The sequence below is a fragment of the Suncus etruscus genome, chromosome X (assembly GCF_024139225.1).
Source record: "Suncus etruscus isolate mSunEtr1 chromosome X, mSunEtr1.pri.cur, whole genome shotgun sequence".
Lineage (NCBI taxonomy): Eukaryota > Metazoa > Chordata > Mammalia > Eulipotyphla > Soricidae > Suncus > Suncus etruscus.
In genome coordinates, this window is record NC_064868.1 from 37213468 (window position 1) to 37238369 (window position 24902).

Consider the following 24902-nt stretch of genomic DNA (forward strand, 5'->3'; position numbering starts at 1 on the left):
AAATGGCAGAATAAGTCACATGCAATGTTTTAGTGATTTTTATTAATGATTAAAAAGGAAAATCTAAAAGAGCTCCTAGGCTAAGAGTAGAAAAGATAAAGGAATGGTTTTATATTTGTCTAATTTAATTGCATACCAAATATGAAATAATTATTACCAGTTGATACAGTCAAAAATAATCCAAGCTAGATACTAGTTAAAGCTGTAAGTGTGAGCTGGATTTATAAAAATGCTATTTGATTTCTGCAGGAGAAAGAAGCAAACATCTGAAATTCTTTTGATAGGAAGTAATGATGAAAGTTAGGGTAAAATACCCTGTGAACATTGTGTTCTAGAATGTTTGTATTTCAAAGAAAGGCACTTGTAGCTTATGAAAATAGATGAGAGTCATAATTATAGGAGATTGCAACTCCAAAAGGGAGAAAGGGGCTGGGAGATGACTCACAGGACCCAAGCACATTGGTGCATATGGGAATATCAGGTTCTGTCCCAGCACTGCATCATTCCTTAAGCATCATTGGATATGGACCCTAAATCAAAGAAAAGCAGAGTGGTTTGCTTACACACACACACACACACACACACACACACACACACACACACACATGTTTTTGTGTCATACCTGCTGATACTCAAGGGTAACTCCTGGTGCTGGACACAGAAATCACTCTTAGCGGTACCACAGAGGCACTTAGTAATGCCAGGGACCAAACTCATCCCATGTCAGTTACATGAAATGCATGTGATATCTCCTCAGCCATTGTAATTGTTAGCTTTCTAAAGCAACTACTGTGAGAAGATTTTTGATCTTTTATCTTCAGATTTGGGCTGAAACAGTCAACATTTCTTTCTTTTTGTGTGCTTGTATGTGTGTGTGTAACATTTCTTTCTTTTCGTGTGTGTGTGTGTGTGTGTGTGTGTGTGTACACTCAACATTGCTCAGTGGTTACTCTTGGTGCTGCACTTAGCAATTATTCCTGAGCCATGCAAGTGCTCTATGTACTGTCTTTCTGAATCCACAATAAGATTTCTAATAACCTTCCTGAGCATTTTTAGTTACGTCCTTTAAATACGATTAGGAATTTATAGTACAGAAATGGCCTTGAGCTATTATGAACTATGTCAGTGTTTATTCAAAACTCTTAATATTTATTTATGAGGCAAGGGACTTGGACAAAATTATTTGTGCTAAGAATCTTCCATTCTATAGGCCAAACTTGAGGTCTAGTTGAAAAAAAAAGCTTGAAGGAACTTGACTAGAATTTGGTCAAGACAAAAGTATGCCAATACATTTTATTTCAAGAAAATTTAAAACTTAGTGGTTGATATGAATAGAAATTTTGTTTGCTTTGTCTACAAAAATGAGTTAGTTTGCATCTCTATATTTATGTGATTGTAATTGCCAAATAGTTAGAAAAGGTGAGTTTGTGAAAACATTCTTGGGGGTATTATAGATTATGAGCCCAATAAATTAGGTAATTGCTGAAGACTCTAGCATTTTTTCTGAATAATAATGATGATGATAATGGTGACAGTAATGACAATGATGATGTTAATGTTAGTCAATGTTTACTGAATACTTTAAATATGCCCCAAGTGTAGCATGAAGTGCCCATTCAAATTTGAGTAATTCAATCACAATTCAGTGAAATGAAGAATATTATATTCTTTTTTTTTTTTTTTTTTTTTTTTAAACTTTTTTTATTTTAATTATGACAACAAAGATGTAAAGAAGAGGACAGGGTAAAGTTACAGTGGGAGCCCAATCACCCATAAACAGAATTCTCGGTAGTCCCATCGATGATATTCCAGCCTTGAACTTTCAGCCAAAGAGCATTAAGGAAAACAAAACTGAACCCACGTACAATACAATTTCTTGTCCCTCTAATCCCCAGTTGTAGTACATACTATTTCTTAGCAGCACACAATATAATCTAAAGACATTATACTTATGTAGCTCCTTAAACATTGAGGGCAAAGTACATTTCTCTAGTTCCATGCACATGCTTACTAGTTTAAGTTAACCTCAAAAGTTTTAGTGGGTTGTTTTTCTTAAGGATTGGAGTCAAGGGAACATAGTAAAAAAAATGGTATTAAAGTGGCATTTGTTTGCATAGGCCCATCAAAACATAAGGGACATGGAAAGACAAATTATGGTCTAAATGGAAGAAGACCCTAACCCTGAAGTTTCCTGGCACAGGACTGACTCTTGGCTCCAGGCAGATTAGTTTGTCCAATTCAAGTCATCGTCTGTAGTGGCAGTACACCTCCATTCCTCACATAGTTTCTGTTGTTGGTATCATGCTTCTGTATTAAGAATCCTGGAGTCTGCATATCCCATGTTGCAGTCAGGATGGTGCATAGCATCCTCTCGTTTCACCTCACATTTAAGGGGCACTAGAGAGAACCATGTCCTGTAGAGCAGGTCATTGATGTTGTCGAGTCTTCTCAGTGTAAACGGAAGTCTCTTTTTAGGGGGTCGATGTCAGACCCTTGGTAGTGTCTTTCCTGGTAGAGGACTGCTTCCAGCTGTTGCTGTAAACGACCCTGGATGTTTCGTAGATAGCTTGCCTGGTTCTGGCGTGAATGGAGGATGCCCAATCTTCTGATGCCTGTGCCAGGTCATTCTATCAATGTTCAGGGTGTAAGGTACATTGTACTGAGATTTATTAGATAAGAACTTATCTGTATGTATGGTGTTTTCCCATTTTAATGTGTCTATGCAAACAAGGATCAATGCCATGGGGCGTTATTGGTGCATCTGCAGGCAATAGAAACAAGACCTGCAATTTCCATGACATAGTTCAATCATAGGCATCAAACTGAGGGACAGTTCCACCAACAATCCTTACTGTACAGCTTACAAAGAACAGAAAAGATGAAAAGTGAATAAAAACATCAGGGTAGAAGAATATATAGAGAGTTACATCAGTTAAAGAAAATACCCATAAAATATTCAAAAGATATATGTGTTCAATTTGTGTCCTTCTAGATAGTTCTGAGATTTGTTAGATCTGCTGCATGTCTTAGGTCAGAGATTAGGACTATGTGTTACTGAAGATAATAAGGGTAAATCTGGGGTACTGATGGTTGGAAGGAGCAAATGTTCGCGCGGGGGCGCTAGCCCCCGCGCGGTTTGCAAAATGTAGACTGGTATAAAATTACCAGTGACAAACTGAGTATAGCTGAGCAGCTATCTGCCACCCACGAGATCAGACTCTACCCCCCAGGGTCCCGGCCCGGCCTGGGAGTGGGGCAAAACCCAGGGTGCCCCATCAGCTCCTCCCAGAAACCCACCTGGAGATCCGGAGGAATGGGGGAGAGGGGGGTCGGGTGACCCAGGTCCGGGGCCCCCCCCTGGCCCTAGGGCGGACTAAAAGGCGCTGGCCCATGGGGGGCCCGCCAGCTGCCTGTCCGCGCCGGCAAAGAATCCTGCTCCGGGAAGGGAGAGAGACCCTCCCAAGCCCGAAGCTCAGGGACTGGTGCCCCTCCCTAGGCCAGGGTCCCGGCCCGGCCTGGGAGTGGGGCAAAACCCAGGGTGCCCCATCAGCTCCTCCCAGAAACCCACCTGGAGATCCGGAGGAATGGGGGAGAGGGGGGTCGGGTGACCCAGGTCCGGGGCCCCCCCCCTGGCCCTAGGGCGGACTAAAAGGCGCTGGCCCATGGGGGGCCCGCCAGCTGCCTGTCCGCGCCGGCAAAGAATCCTGCTCCGGGAAGGGAGAGAGACCCTCCCAAGCCCGAAGCTCAGGGACTGGTGCCCCTCCCTAGGCCAGGGTCCCGGCCCGGCCTGGGAGTGGGGCAAAACCCAGGGTGCCCCATCGGCTCCTCCCAGAAACCCACCTGGAGATCCGGAGGAATGGGGGAGAGGGGGGTCGGGTGACCCAGGTCCGGGGCCCCCCCCTGGCCCTAGGGCGGACTAAAAGGCGCTGGCCCATGGGGGGCCCGCCAGCTGCCTGTCCGCGCCGGCAAAGAATCCTGCTCCGGGAAGGGAGAGAGACCCTCCCAAGCCCGAAGCTCAGGGACTGGTGCCCCTCCCTAGGCCAGGGTCCCGGCCCGGCCTGGGAGTGGGGCAAAACCCAGGGTGCCCCATCGGCTCCTCCCAGAAACCCACCTGGAGATCCGGAGGAATGGGGGAGAGGGGGGTCGGGTGACCCAGGTCCGGGGCCCCCCCCTGGCCCTAGGGCGGACTAAAAGGCGCTGGCCCATGGGGGGCCCGCCAGCTGCCTGTCCGCGCCGGCAAAGAATCCTGCTCCGGGAAGGGAGAGAGACCCTCCCAAGCCCGAAGCTCAGGGACTGGTGCCCCTCCCTAGGCCAGGGTCCCGGCCCGGCCTGGGAGTGGGGCAAAACCCAGGGTGCCCCATCTGCTCCTCCCAGAAACCCACCTGGAGATCCGGAGGAATGGGGGAGAGGGGGGTCGGGTGACCCAGGTCCGGGGCCCCCCCCTGGCCCTAGGGCGGACTAAAAGGCGCTGGCCCATGGGGGGCCCGCCAGCTGCCTGTCCGCGCCGGCAAAGAATCATGCTCCGGGAAGGGAGAGAGACCCTCCCAAGCCCGAAGCTCAGGGACTGGTGCCCCTCCCTAGGCCAGGGTCCCGGCCCGGCCTGGGAGTGGGGCAAAACCCAGGGTGCCCCATCAGCTCCTCCCAGAAACCCACCTGGAGATCCGGAGGAATGGGGGAGAGGGGGGTCGGGTGACCCAGGTCCGGGGCCCCCCCCTGGCCCTAGGGCGGACTAAAAGGCGCTGGCCCATGGGGGGCCCGCCAGCTGCCTGTCCGCGCCGGCAAAGAATCAGAATATTATATTCTATATAATAGTATAGTAATACTATATGACTATTCTTCATAATAAAAATAGAATATTATTATACTATTATAATTATACTATATGTTATATATAATATACCATACTATACCATACTATGTATACATAGTATACCATTCATATAATAGTATAATATTATATTTAATAATAATAGTAAGATTTTACTATACTCTTCATTGTAGCATAGTATATACTCTATAACTGGTGTATATGCATACTCAGAAAATGAATAACATTGTTCTTAATTCTAATTAAGTTAAGTTTTTTAAAATTTGTTTTGTTTTGTTTGGGTTTTGGTTTTGGGGCAACACCATGATGCACAGGGTTACTCCTGGCTCTGCACTTTCAATCAACCCTGTGATGCCAGGGATTAAATTCAGGTCAGCTGCAAGCAAGGCAAGAGCCTTACCTGCTATAGTATCTCTCCAGCCCTCAAACTAAGATAATTTTTTTTTTTGGTTTTTGGGCCATACCCGGCGGTGCTTAGGGTTACTCCTGACTATCTGCTCAGTAATCGCTCCTGGCAGACACAGGGGACCATATAGGATGCTGGGATTCGAACCAACCGCCTTAGTTCCTGGATCGGCTGCTTGCAAGGAAAACACCGCTGTGCTATCTCTCTGGCCTCGAAACTAATATAGTTTTATTAGAAGTAATAGAATATACACTCAAGGAGTCAATGATCAGGTATATTCCAGAGAAAACAGCACCATTTCTACACAAATTTCTAGTTTGTATACATACAGAACTATTCCACATTAATAAGTAAAGAATATTCCTGATTTAAGGTGGTGGTTTTCGAGATTCAAGGTGCCACCCCAAATAGTCACTTTCTGGTAACAAGTATAAATTGTCTTCATATTCATGGGTGTGATTTTATTATATAACTTTGTTCCAATGTATGCATACTGAAGCTCGAGGTCATTTGTACATAATTGGTCTTCCATATTGGATTCTCTTTGTTCCAACTGATATTAGGTTCCAGGAGTCAGAGACCTCATTGTTCCTACCTATGGAGGTAGTCAGTATCTATAACACTTTAACTCATTTGACAAAGCTATATTTAAATTTCCTAACATTGTACATGGCTCTGTAGAGAGACAGTCAGCGATGTGAGGGAATGGTGTGATAGTAACATGTTAATAGGCAGGATTTAATATCTACTACCCTTGTATAAACACAGATATTTGCTTAAAGAAATAAAAGAATGATGTTTCGTTTCACAATTTCTTCACAAAGGACTATTCATCCAGGAGAGGCAAAGTTTTATGGTTCCTTTTCCATCTATGTCATTTGTTTACCTTTTTTACATTAGATGTTCTCCTGTTTCATAAGGACCTTGTATTTTTTGCAATTTGTCATTTGCAGTGTGTATTATTATCACCCACATTTTACAAAGGATGACTTTATAAATTTGGAGAATGACCTGGCCAAGCTTACTTAGATCCAGGGTATAAATGTAGGTAGTCTGTCTTTCTCTAAGAATGATTGGTCAAACCATTGGCAATAATACATAATATATTATTAAGAAAATTAATTTTTGTGTTTCTATTCAGCTCTGCTTGATTCACACTTAAAGAAATTGGTTTATTGTATTTGTCCCATTTTATGGTGTATAAGTATAGAATATAGTGTGTCTTGAGGAACGTTTTCATAGGCATGAGTTATTCTAACCCTCATTATATAATTAATGGTTGAAAGGAATTAAAATATCAAACTTTATTAAAGGGTATTTGAAGATCCATGAAGGGGCAGAATCTAGTTCTACAAATACTCACAAAACTGTTATCAGTACAATGCTACTAATAGAACCTAGAATTGATGGGTAAATGTTAAGGAGTACAGAGTTTAACTCAAGGAAAGAGGTGCTTCCACAATGTTGTATACCAGTGGATAAGTTTCTTATTGAAGCCATGTATTCCTCAACATTGGAAGATTCTAGTACTGGACTTTGACTATCTCTTTATATAGAATGATCCCATTAAATTGATGATAAGTGTCAGTGTTGCTTTCCAGCATTTAATAATAATATGTGAGGCCAGAGCAATAGCACAGTGGTAGGGCATTTGCCTTGCACATGGTTTGATCCCCAGCTTCCCTATGGTCCCCCAAGCCAGGATCAATTTCTGAGCACATAGCCAGGAATAACTCCTGAGCATCACTGTGTATGGCTCAACTCCCCCTCCCCAAACCAGTTAAATAATAATATGTAAAAAGAAGGGTAAATTCAGTACCTTGGTGATTTTCCCCAAAACATGAAATCTAAATACATGGTACTGTCTCTTCTGTTTTGGAGGCAGATATTAAGATAATTACATTCAAATTTTACTCTGTTTATTTGCAGTGTTCTACATATTTCAATACCTCACAGTTGAAGAGGCCAAAGACCATTTTATACTCAGTAGAAATAAGTTTTCCTGAATACTTCAGTATTCCCAGTAAAATCTACATTCCACAGATTCCGGAAAGTAGAACAGAACATAGTGAATTACATGGATTGAAACTTGAACATAAATCAGGTAAGCAATATCATGTGGCCAGAAACATCTAGCACTATCCCAGAAACTGAAAAATACAAAAAAAAAAAATAGTTGTATCTAATAATGTTCAGAGTATAACTGAAAAGAGCTCAGATATATAATACTAGTTCTAAAATATATTGAGAATGACATACCTCATCAGCATTCTCCAATCATAGACTGGGTCTTCACTCAGGAATTATTCCTGGTAGTTCTCAGGGAATCATATGCAATGCCAAGGATCAGTCTTCAGGATGCAAGGCAGTGCTATCTGTTGTAATATCATTCCACCCCATTTTAAGTTATTTCTAATTGTACAGTATTGGTTAAAAAGACAAGTAATATGGTAATCTGTTAACTTTCCTAGGAAAACTGTGATCTCATATTCAAATACTAAGTGACTGAACAAGTAGCAAGGATTAGGGTTAGCATGATGGAGCCTTTGATAATCAGGACATAGATGTCCTATGTACATTGTCCAATTCACAAGAAGTAAAAACAACTTAAACCTGACAAAGGGGCCGGATAGATAGCATGGATGTAAAGCGTTTGCCTTGCATGCAGAAGGTCGGTGGTTCAGATCCAGGCATCCCATATGGTCCCCTGAGCATGCCAGGAGCCACTTCTGAGCATAGAGCCAGGAGTAACCCCTGAGCGCGGCCAGGTGTGACCCAAAAACCAAAACAAACAAACCTGACAAACAATAGGGAGGCATATTTCACTCACCAGACATCTTACATTAGTTAACCTCTTAACCTCTTATATTATCTTGTCTTTTAACTTTTTTTTGCTTTTTGGGCCACATCCAGTGCCGGTCAGGGGTTACTCCTGACTATGTGCTCAGAAATCGCTTCTGGTTTGGGGGACCATATAGGACACTGGGTCCATCCTGGGTCAGCCACATACAAGGCAAATGTCCTACCACTACACTATCGCTTAGGCCCTTTTTTGGGGAAGGAATCTTTTAACTTTTTATAAGTTTCAAATTTCCTATTAAAGGTTTTTGTTTGATTTTTTGGAGGTGGTGGGTCACATACCCAGTGGTGCTAAGAGGCTATTCCAACTCTATGTTCAAAGTGTGCTTCCTGTAGCATTTAGAGGATAAAACTTGGGCCTCCTACATGCAAAAATGTTCTTGGTTTATAAATACTTAAAGAAATATTTTATTTGAATAATTTTCAACCTTTTCAGATAATTGGTTAAAGCTAAGATCTTAGTAGGATTTTTAGTCAACACTATTGGATATCAATACCTTTAGCCAAAATGATAAAAATGGCTATATGATTTACTTTGAATGAATAATAGTTAAATATTTCTTTTAATATGATAAAATCAGTGTTATTAATAGAGGGGCACTTACATATAATAATTCTACAAATTAAACTATCATGACTATAGTTGATTACATAGTCTTTTGTTTTTGTTTTTCGGGCCACACCCATTTGATGCTCAGGGGTTACTCTTGTCTAAGTGCTCAGTAATTGCCCCTGGCTTGGGGGGACCATATGGGACGCTGGGGGAACGAACCGTGGTCTTTCTTTGGCTAGCGCTTGCAAGGCAGACACCTTACCTCTAGCGCCACCTTCTGGCCCCTACATAGTCTTTTTGTGTTGCTTTGTTTTGTTTTTGGTTTTTGGTTCACACCTGGCAGCGCTCAGGGGTTACCCCTGGCTCTACACTCAGAAATCGCTCCTGGCAGGCTCGGGGGACGATATGGGATGCTGGGATTCAAATCACTGTCCTTCTGCATGCAAGGCAAATGCCCTAACTCATGCTATCTCTCCGGCCCCATCTCTAAGCATTTCTTAAAGCTCAACCTCCACTGGGAAATTGGCTGTTTTTTCTCATGTCTAAGAAGGGATATATAGACATGCACTGGTCTTTAACTTTCTCTTTCTTACTACTTTCCCCCTTAGATTCCAAAATGTAGGAATCTGTTCATCAATATCACTAGGCATAACCTTTATCTATTCCTAAAAACCTGACCTTGTCTAACATTTGTCACAGCATGTTCTTTCTCTGAAAGTAAAATCATCTAACTTAAAATATATTTATATAATAAAGTAACGAATACAATTACCTATCAAGTGGCAGACACACTTCTCAGTAGTGGGTTTTGCATTTGTAGCTTTCATTCTTGCATGACTAATTAAAAATAGTTTTTGCTTCTCTGTTCTAGTTTAAATATGCAGTTGCTTGTGAATGACCAAATCCAACAGATCATTTTCAGTGTAGAGTTTATGAGATTTCAGTTGCACTTTACCTGTGTAGTTAAGCATCATGTTTATAATTCTTTTCCTTTGAGATAAGGTTTTATTCCTAGTCCTCTGAAGTTCTTCACCATCTGTTTGAAAAGTTATTTCTTGGTCTTCTCCCCATGGCAATTGCCAAGGCTCTTCTTACAAGAGCTGCTATTACTTTTTATACCTCTCCTAATAGATTTTTTTACACTCCCAGAGGTAAAACTACCATTAACACCACGTTTTTGTCTAGTGCTACCCTCTTCTAGTTTAAACTAATATTTAGACAGTAGATTTATAGATCTATATAAACCTACTGACAAATATATCTACAATTGCATGGATAAATATATATATAGATGTAATATATCTTAGGGTCTGAGAGATAGCACAGCACATAGGGCACATGGCCAACCAGGATTTGACCTCCAACATCCTCTATAGTCACCCAAGGAGGGGGACTACTAGGAGTAATTCCTGAGTACAGAGCCAGGAGTACCCCAAAATATTTCTGGGTGTGACTCCGAAACCAAAGCAAACCAAACACACACATATGCCTTAAAATTCAAAATTGTGCAGTTTTTGTGCATTTTCAGCATTTTTGATGCAGTTTTTCTCTGCCTTTTTTGTCCCCATTATATAATCATTCTAACTTCTTATGGAAGATATATACACACCTTGATTTTAATACTAAAAATTTGAGCATACCACTTGAAGCTTAAGGTTTGAGTCCATATCAACGATTCATCTTGTTCTAAATTTGCTGTAACTTATTTTCTTCTTTTTTCCTGTTTTTATTGTGTGTGTCTTCATTAACATCTCAAAAATGGAGAAATAATCCATCTATCTTTCTGAATAAGGTGCAGACTTAATGAGATAACATGTTAAGAATTTAAATTCTGTGTGGTATATCTAAAATATTAACTTTTATCAAAATTCTATTATTAACTCTTAAGGCACTCCATGTCTTATACTAGAATTATTCAATCTAATGAATACATTATTAATAAATAAATAATAAATAATAATAAATGATAAATAATAAAATATTACTGAAACTTTTTTGTCATCCTATGAGCAGTGAATGGAATTGAATTTCTTCATGTCCTCTTACTTGAAGTAAAGTTTTATAAGTTTTCTTTATATTGATCTAATGCTGTAATGAAAATAGATGTGAGGAAGGGATTTTTGTATTGTACTTTTGTGTTCCTAGGATATATCCCTAGGAGTGGTATAGCTGGATTGTATGGGAGCTCAACTTCCAGCTTTTGGAAAAATCTCCATATCGCTTTCCACAAAGGTTGGATTTGACAGCATTCCCACCAGCAGTGAATGAGTTCCTTTCTCTCCACATCCTCACCAGCACGGCATGTTCTCATTTCTTGTGATGTGTGCCAATCTCTGTGGTGTGAGATGGTACCTCATAGTTGTTTTGATTTGCATCTCCCTGATGATTAGTGATGTGGAGCATTTTTTCATGTGCTTTTTAGCCATTTGTATTTCTTTTTTGTCAAAGTGTCTGTTAATTTCTTCTCCCCATTATTTGATGGGGTTAGAGGACTTTGTCTTGTAAAGTTCTGTCAGTGCCTTGTATATTTTGGATATTAACCCCTTATTTGATGGGTATTAAGTGAATAGTTTCTCCCACTTAGTGGGTGGCTCTTGTATTCTGGACACTATTTCCTTAGAGGTGCAGAAGGTTCTCAGCTTAATACAGCCCCATCTTTTTATTTCTGCACTTGTTTGGAGAGTAGAGTACTGTTTCCTCCTTAAAGATGCCTTTAATCTCAATGTCATGAAGCATTTCACCCACATGTTGTTCTATATACTTTATGGTTTCAGGTCTGATATCTAGGTCTTTAATCCATTTGGACTTTACCTTTGTACATGGTGTTAGCTGGAGATCTAAGTTTGCTTTTTTACAAGTGGCTAGCCAGTTGTGCCTACACCACTTATTGAAGAGGCCTTCCCCGTTCCATTTAGGATTTCTTGCTCCTTTATCAAAACATTTGGTTTGGTACTTTCAATGGCTTATTTACTGTGATACTCAAGGAATAAAAAGTTTATATTATTCACTTTCTGAACCTCCTTCTTTGTCTCTACCTAGTCACACATTTGTAATTTGATGTACTTTCTCCTGAAGATACCTCCATAAACCCAGACTTCTACTTGACTTAATATCTCAAGTAGTTAGTATTCTGAGTATGTTGAAATTCTGGACAGGAGTTATGTGGCTCTTTAATAGGCATAGGTGAGTAGAATCTTTGAGAGTATCTGGGAGAAATGATCAAAATGCCCTCCCCAATGAGGGGAATTATATGTTTTGTGCCACCCAAGAGAAAGATGTGAAGAGCACTCCAACAAAATGATCTTACTGATCACTTATACAGTTTAAATCCTTCATTATTAAAGACTATCAATTTAGTTGTTGGGTTTTTTCAATTGACACGATATCTTTTTTCTCTAACATATATGCACGTCAATATAAATACATATCATGAAGTATTGATCAATGAGAAAAATCAGTGTCATTGTTCTTTAATTATAAATATAATCAGTTCTATTATAGTTTAGCTAAAATACCATACTTACTCTTTGAATTTATATCAAGTGAAAAATAAAAGGACATTAATCTATATTCTTACTCAAAATATTATTATTTTATTTGGTTTTCAATTTTATCTTTGTATTCTTTATTAAGATATCAGCCACATATCATGAAATTCTCCCATTTAAATGTCTTTTAGATTATTTAAATATGTGTGTAAGTACTAAAATGGTCAATTTAAAAATAGTTAGCTCACTTCAAAAAACTTAGCTAATATGATGATCATCCACTTCCCTCAGAAAGCATTAATTTACTTACTCTATAAATTTGCTTATTCTGGAAATTTTGTTTAAAAGGAATTATATAATGTATGGTATTTTTATGGCTGATTTCTTTGGCAAACTCATGTTATTGATATATCTCGCTATTGAAAAAAGAATGGTTAATGGACAGTAACTGAATCATCTTCTCTCCTTCCCTAATTTCCCTGTAACTTTGGTGTGTGAGTTTCAGTACTATCCGTGAGTATTGCTATTCATGTGTCTGTCTTAAGTGACTGCTCAGAGGTTCGGTGATTGAGCCAGAAAATTGAATCAGGTGCTCTGTTCTTTGACCTTATTTCAGGCTGATTTAAATGATTGAGCTACTGAGAATATTCACTCAAATTTCTTTCCAATTTAATGCACTCTTCAGCTCTTTGTTCCATATATCAGGGCTCATCCCTGATTGTAATACTGAGTTTCCTTTATTTTTCTTCTCATTTTACTTCCAATCCGCCACCTTAGTATTTCTCAGGTAGATTTTTTTAGACTTATAGTCAAAATTATGATTTCAAATATTAACAATATATAATAATTAATAAGTCTTTACAAATATGTTTGAGTGATATTTGTATGATTCTGACAAATCTTAAGATAATATGGGGGAAAATATAGGAAATGCTTACTAGAAAATTTGGCAAGAACCTTTGCAGTTTGGGTTGACTTATATAAACAGCTAATAATATCAAGTTTATGAAATGATTTAAATAATAATATATCTAAATTGTGTTTGGGCCACATCCTTACAATATTGTTGACTTGTATTTTGATGTATGTAGTCACACTAAGCTTACTGTAAATCACCAGAATGTACAATAACCTTGACCAGTGCCCTTTATCATCAGTTCCCCTCCTCATTCCCCTTTCCCCACTTCTCATTTCTGTCAGCCAGAACCCTGGGTTTCCATTATTTTATTATTTCTAATATATATTTTGGTGGTTGTTTTTGAAGGAATTCAAATGGTGATCAAGTCAGTCTAAAGTTCTTGTCTTTGACATTTATTTTATTTTTTATTTTTATCTAATTCATTTTTTTAAATACCTTTAAGCACCATGATTACAAACACGTTGGGTTTCAGTTATAAAAAAGAACATCTCCCTTCACCAGTGCAACATTCTCACCAACAATGGCCTCCATCTCCTTTCTCCCCTACTCCCTGCCCGTCTTCAAGACAGTTTATTTCAATCACTACCATTGTCATGATAGTTGTTAGTGTGGTTATTTCTCTATCTGAGCTCACCACAATTTTGTGGCATGCTTCATATTGTGAGCCGGTCCTTCCAGCCCTCATCTCTATAATTTTTTGGGTACTATTGGCATACTATCTTTGATTCTTCTTAAATACCACAAATAAGTGAGACTATTCTGTGTCTATCTCTCTCCCTCTGACTTATTTCACTCAGCATAATAGTTTCCATGTCCATCCATGTGTGGGAAAATTTCATGACTTCTGAAGTCATGATGGCTGCATAGCATTCCATTGTGTATATGTATCACAATTTCTTTAGCCATTCATCTGTTGAAGGGCATTTGTGGTTTTTTTTTTCAGATTCTGTATCTGCTGCAATGAATATAGGTGGGCAGAGGGCATTTTTGTATTGTGTTTTTATGTTCCTAGAGTATATCTCTAGGAGTGGTATAGACGAATCATATGGGAAATCAATTTCCAGTTTTTTTGAAGAATCTCCCTATTATTTTTCATAAAGGCTAGAGTGGACAGCATTCCCAAAAGAAGTGAATGAGAGTTCCTTCTCTCCACATCTTCATCAGCACTGGTTGTTTTTGTTTGTTTGTTTGTTTGTTTTTTGTGATGTGTGCCAGTCTATGTGGCATGACATGGTAGCTCATTGTTGTTTTGATTTACCTCTCCTTGATGATCAGTGATTTGGAGCATTTTTATGTGCCTTTTGGCCATTCATATTTCTTCTACAAGGAATTATCTGTTCATTTCTTCTCCCTATTTTTTTCATGGGGTTAGATGTTTCTTGTTAAGTTCTGCCAGTAATGTGTATATCTTAGATATTAGCCCCTTATCTGATAGGTATTGAGTGAATAGTTTCTCCCATTCACCATATCCTTTGAGGGGCAAAAACTTCTCAGCTTAATATAGTCCCACCTCTTTATCTCTGCTTCCACTTGTTTGGAGAGTGATGTTTTCATCTTGAAGATACCTTTAGTCTCACTGTCATGGAGGGCTTTCCCTATGTGTTCTTCTATATAAATTATTATTCTTGGTCTGATATAAAGGTCTTTAATCCAATTGGATTTGACCTTTGTGCATGGTGTTACATGTAGGTCTGAGTTTGCTCTTTTGCATGTGGCTGAACAGTTGTCCAAACACCATTTGTTTAAGAGGCTTTCCTTGCTTCATTTTGTATTTATTGCCCCTTTATCAAAGATTAATTGATTTTAAAACTCTGTTTCCCGAAATAAAAGAGGACACCAGGAAATCGAGACAAATACCCTGTTCATGGATTGGGAGGACTAATATCATTAAAATGGCAATACTTCCCAATGTATTGTACAGATTTAATGTAAATCCTCTAAGGATACCCATGACATTCTTTAAAGAAATGGATCAAACACTCCTGAAATTCATTTGGGACAATAAACACCCAGAAATAGCTAGAGCAAACCTTAGGAAAAAGAACATGGGAGGCATCACTTTGTCCAACTGTAAATTGTATTACAAAGCAGTATTCATTAAAATAGCATGGTGTTGGAATAAAGACAGACCCTCAGATAAATGGAATAGCATTGAGTATTCTTTGATGATCCGAGATATTAATGGGAGTGACAAAAATCTATTCCATAAGAATATATAATTGACAGTGTATATCAGTTGCTGTTTGTTTTCTTTCAGGCCATTTGCCTGGTTGCAGCAATTGATTCAGAACTTGAGATGACCATAGTTGATTAATGAAAGTGAGATTTAATTTTCACTGGAATTTTTTTTACCTAAATTGATAGGATATAAACCAGAGGTAATAAGTGAGGGTGTCTAATGACAAGGCCAGAATAGAGAAAAACAAGTCCAAAGTCAAGGAAATATAGCATCTCTTGAATTTTGGTGAGACTCTAGATGCTTTTTTAAACAATGTCCATGCATATATGCTAGTTACTGAATCAAATTATCACTGTGCTCCCTATTACTTAATGCTAATTACTGAATCAATAAATTATCACTGTGTTCCCTGTTACTTTTCAGTAGACTTTTGACACAAGGGAAAGTGATTTGAGAAGTGCAGAGTTCAGGGCCTGTGTTATTTTGACATTTCCAGTCATCACTAACTCCAGATATGGAACATCCCAGGTATCTATTTGTGGCATCTATGTACCAGCTACAAAATGTAATACTAGTTCTTAACCTACTGAATAGTTTCTGGATTACAAGAAGTTTAGAATTTTCATCGTGAATGATGCCATCCAGATCACTGTCATAGTTAAACCATACTTCAGAGATGGGTGAACAGTGGGGCACAATGAAGTTTACCAAATCTCTAATTTAAAAATGGATAAATGTGGAGCAAAAGCAGTGGCTCAAGCCATAATGTATCTGCCTTGCATGTGCTAGCCTAGGATGGATCGCATTTCTATCCCCCAGCATCCCATATGGTCCCCTAAGCCAGGAGTGATTTCTGAGCGCATATCCAGGAGTAACCCTTGAGCATCACTGAGTGTGGCCAAAAAAGCAAAAAAAAATATATTGGGGGCCGGAGCTTTGCATGTGCCAACCCCTGATGGACTCTAGTTTGATTCCCAGCATTCTATATGGTCCCACAAGCCTGCTAGGGGCAATTTCAGAACACAGAGCCAGGAGTAACCCCTAAGCGTGCTGGGAGTGACCACCCCTCCCCACAAAAGGGTAAATTTGTTAGAGTGGTAGTACAGTAGGTAAGGCATTTGCCCTGCATGCAACCAACCCAGGTTCAATACCCAGCACCCTATGGCTCCCATGCCTGCCTAGGAGTAACCTCTGGAATGCTAGTTTCAGCCAAAAAGCAACCCAAACAAAAGCAAAAATGGAGAAAATCAGACCCAGAAATTGTTGTCTTTTAAGGAGGACATGCAGGAGATAATATAAAATTTTCTGAGTAAACTTATATGTTGGCTAAATCTGTGCCTGTTATTGTTTCTATTAAGTTATTTGTATGTTTGTCATTATATTAAATTAAAGCTTCTGGAAAATTAAGTCTGAGGGAGGAATGATATATTGTTTTGTGACGTGGGAGATGCAAAGAAAGGGCTAAGGATAAGAATCAAAGAGAAATGGAAGGAACAAATGGGCAGGAAAGCTACACATGATCTGCTACTTCAGTATCCAATATTTACCCCATGATAAATGAAATATGTCACTCAGCACAAGCATTTTTTATTTAATTTAATACTTGAATAATTACTTGATTTATGCACTTTGGTTACATAGTTGTTCATAATTAAGTTTCTCTCAGAATGTGCACCACCCTACATCATTGCACTTTTCCCATCACCAATGTCTCCAGATTCCCTCCTGCCCATATCCCCCAAATGACAGCTGCCTCTGGGGTAGGCATTTTACTTCTCTCTCTCCTTTATTTTCTCTATCTTTATTTTTGGCACTGTGATTTACACTGTTATTATTTAAGGGGTACCATGTATTACGATTTTAGCACCCATTTCTTGTCCTGAGTGATCAGTTCTAACTACCATTGTCATGGTGGTCCCTTTTTTATCCTAACTGTACTCACTGCTCTTTGTGTCAGGCTTCCTACTATGGATTGGTCCTACTGGCCCACATATCTATTGTCTCTGGATACATTGCCATTTATTTTTCTTATATCCCACAGATGAGTGAAATTATTGTATGCCAATCTCTGAACCCTCTGACTCATTTCACTCAGCAAAATAATCTCCATGATCCTCCAACTATAAGAAAATTTCATTAGTTCATTCTTCATAACAGCTGCATAGTATCCCATTGTCTATATGTACCACAGTTTCTTTGGCCTATAATATGTTCTTGGGCACTTGGGATGTTTTCAGATTCAGGCTATTATAAATAGTGTTGCGATGAACAATGGAATGTAGAGGGCTTTCTGCAGGTGTTTTTTTTTTTGGGGGGGGACATAGGCTATCTCTACAAGTAGTCTTACTGGTTTATAAGGAATCTTATTTTCTAGTTTTTTGAGAAATATCCATATTGTTTACCAAAAATACTCGAGCAGCCTACATTCAACAGCATATTATTGGAATAAGACATATCTCGATCAATAGAAGGAACTTGAGTATTCCGAGACTGACTCCCAGGTATAGGATCTACTAATCTTTGATAAAAGGGCAAGATCTACAATGTGGAGTAATAAGTGCTACTGGGAAAACTAATCAACTACATGCAGAAAAATGAACTCAGACCTCTCTTTAACACCATCCCAAAAAGTCAAATCAAATTGAATTAAAAATATTGATATCAGACCTGAAACCATATGGCACAAAGATGAAAATGTAGACAGAGCACTCCATGACATTGAAGCTAAAGGTATCTTCAAGGCTAAAACACCACTGGCCAATAATTGGAAGCCAAGATAAACAAATGGGACTGTATCAAACGGAGAAGCCTCTGCACTTACAAGGAAACAGTGACAAGGATACAAAGACTACCCACAGAATGGGAGAAACTATTCACCCAGTACCCATTACTATCTTATTTATAAAAGATACTGATAGATGGGGCTGCAGCGAATGTGCATTGGTAGCGCATTACCTTGCATGTGGCTGACTCAGGACAGATCTGGATTAGATCCCCAGAGTCCCATATGGTCCCCCAAGCCAGGGGTGATTTCTGAGCGCTTAGCCAGGAGTAACCTTTTTTTTTTTTTTGGGCCACACCCGGTAACGCTCAGGGGTTACTCCTGGCTATGCGCTCAGAAGTTGCTCCTGGCTTGGGGGACCATATGGGATGCCGGGGGATCGAACTGTGGTCCGTCCAAGGCTAGTGCAGGCAAGGCAGACACCTTACCTCTTGCGCCACCGCCCTGCCCCTCAGGAGTAACCTTTGAGCATCACTGCTATGCCCCCCCCCAAAAAAAAAAAGAAAAGAAAAAGAAATGAAAAGATACTGATAGAACTCAGCAAAAAAAAAAAATCTAACTTCATCCAAAAATGGGGAAGAGAAATGAAGAAACATTTCCTCAAAGAAAAATGACCAACAAAGCACATGAAAAAATGCTCCATGTCACTAATCATCAGTTATATGCATATCAAAACAACAATGGATATCATCTCACACAACAGACACTGGCAAACATCATAAAGAACAAGAACAACCAGTGGGGAGAAAAAAAAACACATGGCATTTTTCGAAAAGTTTCTTAAAGTGAAAGTAGTGAGTCAGATTTTACTCCCTGAACAATCAGCATGAAAGACAAAGATAAGAACTTCTTGTTTGTTTGGGGGACACAACTGTTGAAGCTAATTAGTTACTCTTAGCTCTGCATTCAGAATTACAGTGACAGGCTCAGGTGTCATATGGAGTACTGGGGTTTGAACCTGGGTCATCTTTGTTCAAGGCAATCACCCTTTGCTGTGCTATTGCTCTAGCCCGTCTAAGTGTGAACATTTAAGCAGTATTATTTTTCTATTAGGTATACAATAATGAACATATCCCATGCATGCAGTAAAATATTTAGGAAAACATTTAATTGAAAGTTCCAGAAGTCTTGCTCCCTAGTTTAGGTTCTGGCTGTAGTACGTGCTGCATATTGGTTTGCTAGTAGCTCTCTCAAACTAATTTGCACACTTAGTAAATCAACATGCAAGACCTCAAAAAATAACTCTTTGAAACATATTAATTTTAATACAGACAATAGAGAAAGTTTCTGGCATTTAGAACTGAAAATACAAACAAAATTAATTTACTATCAGCAATTCCTTGCTTCCTTCCCCATGGAGGAGTTAATTAAAAAGTGAAGTCTTATTTCAGTTCTTTTATTTGGGAAATTTTATCTTCTGGAAGAAGTGATATGAGAGAGACAATTTGAGTTAAAATACTTGCAAACTAGAGCTCTATGATAAATTCTTTCCTCATTTTCCATTAAATGATCCATGAATACACAGAGAAAATCAGAAATTTAATAGTAATGTAAATGATAGATAACACCCATACATTTGCATAAAGCCTCTGAGAAATCTCCAGTAGTTACTGAGCAATGTGACCTGATAGGAAGGCACATTTAATAACTTCCACAGGTTTGTGCTCATTGAACACATAATTTAGGTAGATAAAGGAAATAATATCATTTTATCTGCTTTATTTTTCAGGAATGTGTTATCTGGCATGATGAAAAAAATTGAGAAACTCCCTTTTCTACTTCCTATCTGACTCATAGCATATATTTAAAAATATTTTATAGTGAATATGTATGAAATAACCTCTTAGATGATCTGTTTTGCTTGTTGCTGGTGTGCCTACTTATCCTTGTCTTTTTGCATTCCTCTTGATAAACCTGTAACGTAAAATAACTCCAACTAAGAGAAAAATATGAAGGAATATTATTCTATCAAAGATGTATATTGAATATTGTATGTAGCACTTAAGGTGGTGGTAGTGGTGCAGAGAATATGAATGATTTATCTGTTAGTTGTTGAAAGAATGAGTTATCTAGTAAGAAGAAAATGCAATTTTCTATAATGTAAATTTTCTCTAAATTAAGAATGGCTAGTTAATGTAAGAACATATCCATCCTAAGATGTAGGATGATTGTTTGATTGGGGAAATTAGCACACAACCTATCTATTGAGTTTTCTTCACATTTAGATCTATGTGATCACTTCAGAGTGAATTAGTAATAAAATCCTATACAAATAACCATCTGGGAAAGATAAACATCTCCGATTTAAAGAAACAAATAACTTTTCAAAAATATAAAATAAACAAGTGACTATAATTCATACTTTGATGGATAATAGTGAAACAAGTAGTAGTAATGACAAGAGAAGTTCTGAAGATCAAGAGACAAAAATTATGTTGAATACAGAATTACTAATAGTAGAAACAGAAGTCACAAACAGTGAAAGTAAAATGCTGAAACAAATTAACTGTCAGTTTAGAATTTAAATTTCAGTAAATATTCACTCGAGTAAGGATGAAATTAAAATATTTTCAACTCAACACAATAAAATTTAGATTATTTAAAATACAGTTTGTTGCTAAAGTAACAAATGGAGAATCTACTTGCTGATGAAAACGATTGAATTCAGCAGAGAGAATCAGAATTTAAGATCTATGGTTAATAATATAATCAGGAAATGTTGGTAAATCTCAAATGCATTGGCTATGGAAATAATCATAAATAATTTTTATGTTATAAAAAAGTAAACTCTTTTACTCAACAAAGAAGTAAATAACTATATGCAGAGATATTTATTATTAGAGGCATGTAAGTGTTGTGCTTTACTGTTTTAAGATTTTTTTTCAGTATGATTGTTGAAAAATAGAGTGACTATTTTCTGAAACTGTGGAGACACAGAGGCCAGAGAGATAGTACAGCACGTAGGGTACTTGCCTTGCAAGCACACTATGACTCCTGTCCCCAATTCTACATAAGTTCCCCAAACCTGCAAGGAGCAGGCTAAGTGCAGAGCAAGGAGTAAGCCCAGAGCACCAAGCAGGTGTGGCAAAAACAAAAAACAAATAAATAATACATAATACTGTGGATATATAAAAATAAAACTTGATGAGTCCAACAGAAATCACAAATAGAAATATTTCTTTTTTTTAAAATAACAATATATTTAAGCACCATGGTTACAACATTTTTAGTTGGGTTTCGGTCATAAAACCTCCCTTCACCATGCTACCTTCTTGCAAATAGAAATCTTTCTAAAGAAAGGAGTGGTAAAGAAAAAAATAAGATGAGACATTAAGCAGAAATATATTTATAATTATAATAAATGCAAATAGTTTAAATTATGAGTTATTTTTATAATGGGATGTAAAAAGCAAATACATTCATATATTTATTAAAATAATTTCCAATGTAGTGAAAATTTCCAAACTTATTCTGCCTTAACACATAATCTCACAGTGCATAGTACACAATGAATAACTGTTACAGGTGACTTACATGAAATCTGATGAGAAATTACCTGTAGAGGACAGGAAAAAAATGAAAAACTAGAATATGTTTTATCTAGTTTGACCACTTAGGAAATGGCCAGGAGTGGTAGGGCTGCTAAGAGTCTGCCAAGATCATCTATGTGACAGCATAGAATTTGTGTTTCACCAACTTTACTCACCAATATTCAAATTGTGCCTAGTCCCTCTTGATTGTCACAATGTGGGTAACAATCCCCATGACCCAAATTTTCAGGAAGCAATGGGTTAAGCTGAAGTGAGCATTTGGTCTTCGCAGGAAAAGAAAGAATCTTAGGAAGAAGATGGATAGTGAAATTAACTAGGTTTATTGGAGAAATATGATTCAAGAACAAGGGGACTATTAGCTTAAGTGTGAGTGGATTTCTCAGCATGGAGAAGAGCCAAGTATACATTTATCTAGAGATGCTGGCTAATCCCCCAGATGAGAATGAAGTCAAGTAGCCATAAAGTAAAAGAAAGAGACTGCATATTTCCAACAGAGATGCAGGGACCCCAGGTTGGGGCAATGCATATCATTTTAAAGTTAAAGCTTCTGGAAACAGTTCTCAAGCGATCAATAAAGTCTGCTGCTAGAGTGTTGTCAAAAGAAAATGCTCGAACCTGTTGGTTTTCCTTCATATTTTTAGCATGAATCTAGTTTAGCCTTTCTTTTCATCCTTAGTGCTTCCAGGCTTCAGGCTAGGCACTCTTGGAATTCTGCATCTCAGAGCTTTTCCTAGTGCCTCAGATTGGTCTTGCATTTCAAAGTCCTTCATGTCTTTTGTCTGATTTTGGTTCTGTGTCTTTTTCCAATGCATTTATTTATCAGGGTACACTATAGACTAGCCTGCAGCAGTAATAAACATTCATAGTTAGAGCAGGGTATTTTAGTGTACCTTTCAATAACTAATGTGTTAGATTCCACCTTGTTTTAACCAAACCAAAGATCATCCCTAGTCCTTTGCATCTGTATTTTACAACTTGGTTTTACCCCAAAGCAGAGATTGTTTTATATTTAAATCTGGGTGGGACTGGCTCAGGAGAGCCTGAACACAGATCACCTGTGTTTTACTCTCAGCCTTGTTTGGATTATTTCATGTGTGACCTTGCTTCAGACTCATTCACCAGGTGTTGGAAATATAGCGCACGGGCTGATTTTACACTAATTGATCAAGTCAACAAAACATAAGGCCCTACTAGCCTTGACCTTGACATTAATAAGGCCCTACTAGCCTTGAACTTGAAATTAATACAATGAAGTGCTTTTAAATGTCCTACTTAGAGTGTAGTGTGGCTATGTTGGAAAAAAATTGTCATTTGTTTTTAACATTTACTTACCACAGTGTTTTACATCCCATTTCCCCGTACTTTAGGGCCTAGTTTCTTAAATTTGGATTGTAACATCAGATTGAGTTGTGTAACTGGATTTGGGGGTGTGGTAGGGTCAAACAATTTGGCAACACTAAGGGCTTCAAAATGGTTTCACATCGCTTATGGTTAATCAGCAGTGTTCCTGAAAATGTTTTCTTATGTTCTGTTTTTCTGTGAAAAGGGGCTGTGAGTGGAAAGAGTTTACCATGCCCCAATTTAGGGTGCCTGGAAGAATAAACACATACTGCCTTTCAATCAGATCTGACCAGGAACTGTATACAAGTCTTTTCTGCTTGCAGAAATTTAACAAATCTCTTGGGGAGAGAAGTCTGATGGTCCCAGTCATTTGAAGTTGGGTAGAAATAAAATATCAAATGCCCTCATCAGGGTTGAGGTATTTAATAATATTTTGCCTGACTTTATATTCTTGTTTGATTTCTGTTTGCCTCTGACTTTTCTCTTCCTTTTCCCTTTATTCCTTTCCCCTTTCCGCTGTCTATCCATGATCCTCCTGTAAATAACAGCATCACCACTGCATGGTGGAGAAGAAAAGCTGATTAAGAGTTTAATCCCAATCCTCCCTAATAACCCTTTCCCTCTGTATTACAAACTCTAATCTGTTGACAATTATTGACAGGCTGGACGGGCTGTTTTCAGTAGAAGAATGATCTTGGCATAGTATAATTTTAATACAATAGAACTTTAAGAAAAATGCCTTTTTTTGGGGGGGGGGCACACCCAGTGACGCTCAAGGGTTACTCCTGGCTATGTGTTCAGAAATCACTCCTTCAGTGACAGAAATCACTCCTTGGCTTGGGGGACTATATAGGATACCCAGGGATCGAACCACTCTCCATCCTAGGCTAACGAGGGCAAGGCAGACACCTTACTGCTTGTGCTACCACTCCGGCCCCAAAATGCTTATTTTTTTAACTTTGAGATCACAATCTGAAACAGGAACAATATGAGCTGTATAGAAATGTAAAAGGATGAGATCAAATAACTTTTAAGAATTTGGGTCCTATGGATCTTTGCTGCAGCTGGCATGGTCACTTCCCATAGGCTCAAGAATTGCAGCCAGGTTCTAGACTAAATGGGCTGGGTTAGGGACATTCTCAGCCTCTAGCTTAAGAAAAACCTGTGCACTCCCATCTTCTGTGCCCAATTTCATACCACTAGTTGTTCTTTCCATTTAAACACTAATATTATTTTAGATCTTCATGGTGATATCAAAGCAAAAGTAATTCAGTAGTTTAGTTTTTGGGTCACACCCGGCAGCACTCAGGGATTCCTCCTGGCTCTACGCTCAGAAATCGCTCCTGGCAGGCTCGGGGGACCATATGGGATGCCGGGATTAGAACCAATGACCTTCTGCATGAAAGGCAAATGCCTTCCCTCCATGCTATCTCTCCAGCCCCTATTTCAGTATTTTAAAGAGCTACATTTTAATTTGTATTTTAATATTTAAATAATTAATGTGACCTTTTAGTATTTAAAGTTATTGTTATTTTATTGAATTATATAAAATTGTCTATTTTAGAATTTTCTGAGTGATGGGCATTAAACTTGCATTTAAGCTAATAAAGAACCTTTTAAATTAAACAAATCAAGTATGCTTTAAAACTCGTAGTTTCTGATTTAGTTTTCTTTATCAAAGAATCCTATGGAAATACTTCGTGAGTTTTGTTTAATAAGCCATAATGAACAATTGTTGGTACATAATAAATCTGTCACTTTCCTGGCCTGCTTGTGTGGCAGATGCTCGTGTGCATAATAAGACACATAAAATACATAAATGGCAACCATCTCAAGTAACATGAGATTTTCTTATTTATATGGTAGAAAAATAATATTTACATTAAAATTTTCAAATAGTATATAAATGTGGGAATGCTAATAGGCAAACATAAATTCTCTAGAAAAATCCATATATAAGCATGCAAGTAATAAATATTATAGGTTATATAAATGA

General features: G+C 38.2%; 1 protein-coding gene across 1 annotated transcript in view; it reads left to right on the forward strand.

Annotated features, from left to right (window-relative positions):
* CFAP47 (cilia and flagella associated protein 47) overlaps positions 1–24902 on the forward strand; it is a 433368-nt gene that overhangs the window by 259966 nt on the left and 148500 nt on the right. Inside the window, exon 46 of the mRNA XM_049766890.1 lies at positions 7164–7338. Coding sequence (XP_049622847.1) covers positions 7164–7338 — 175 coding nt within the window. The remainder of the gene's footprint in view (positions 1–7163; positions 7339–24902) is intronic.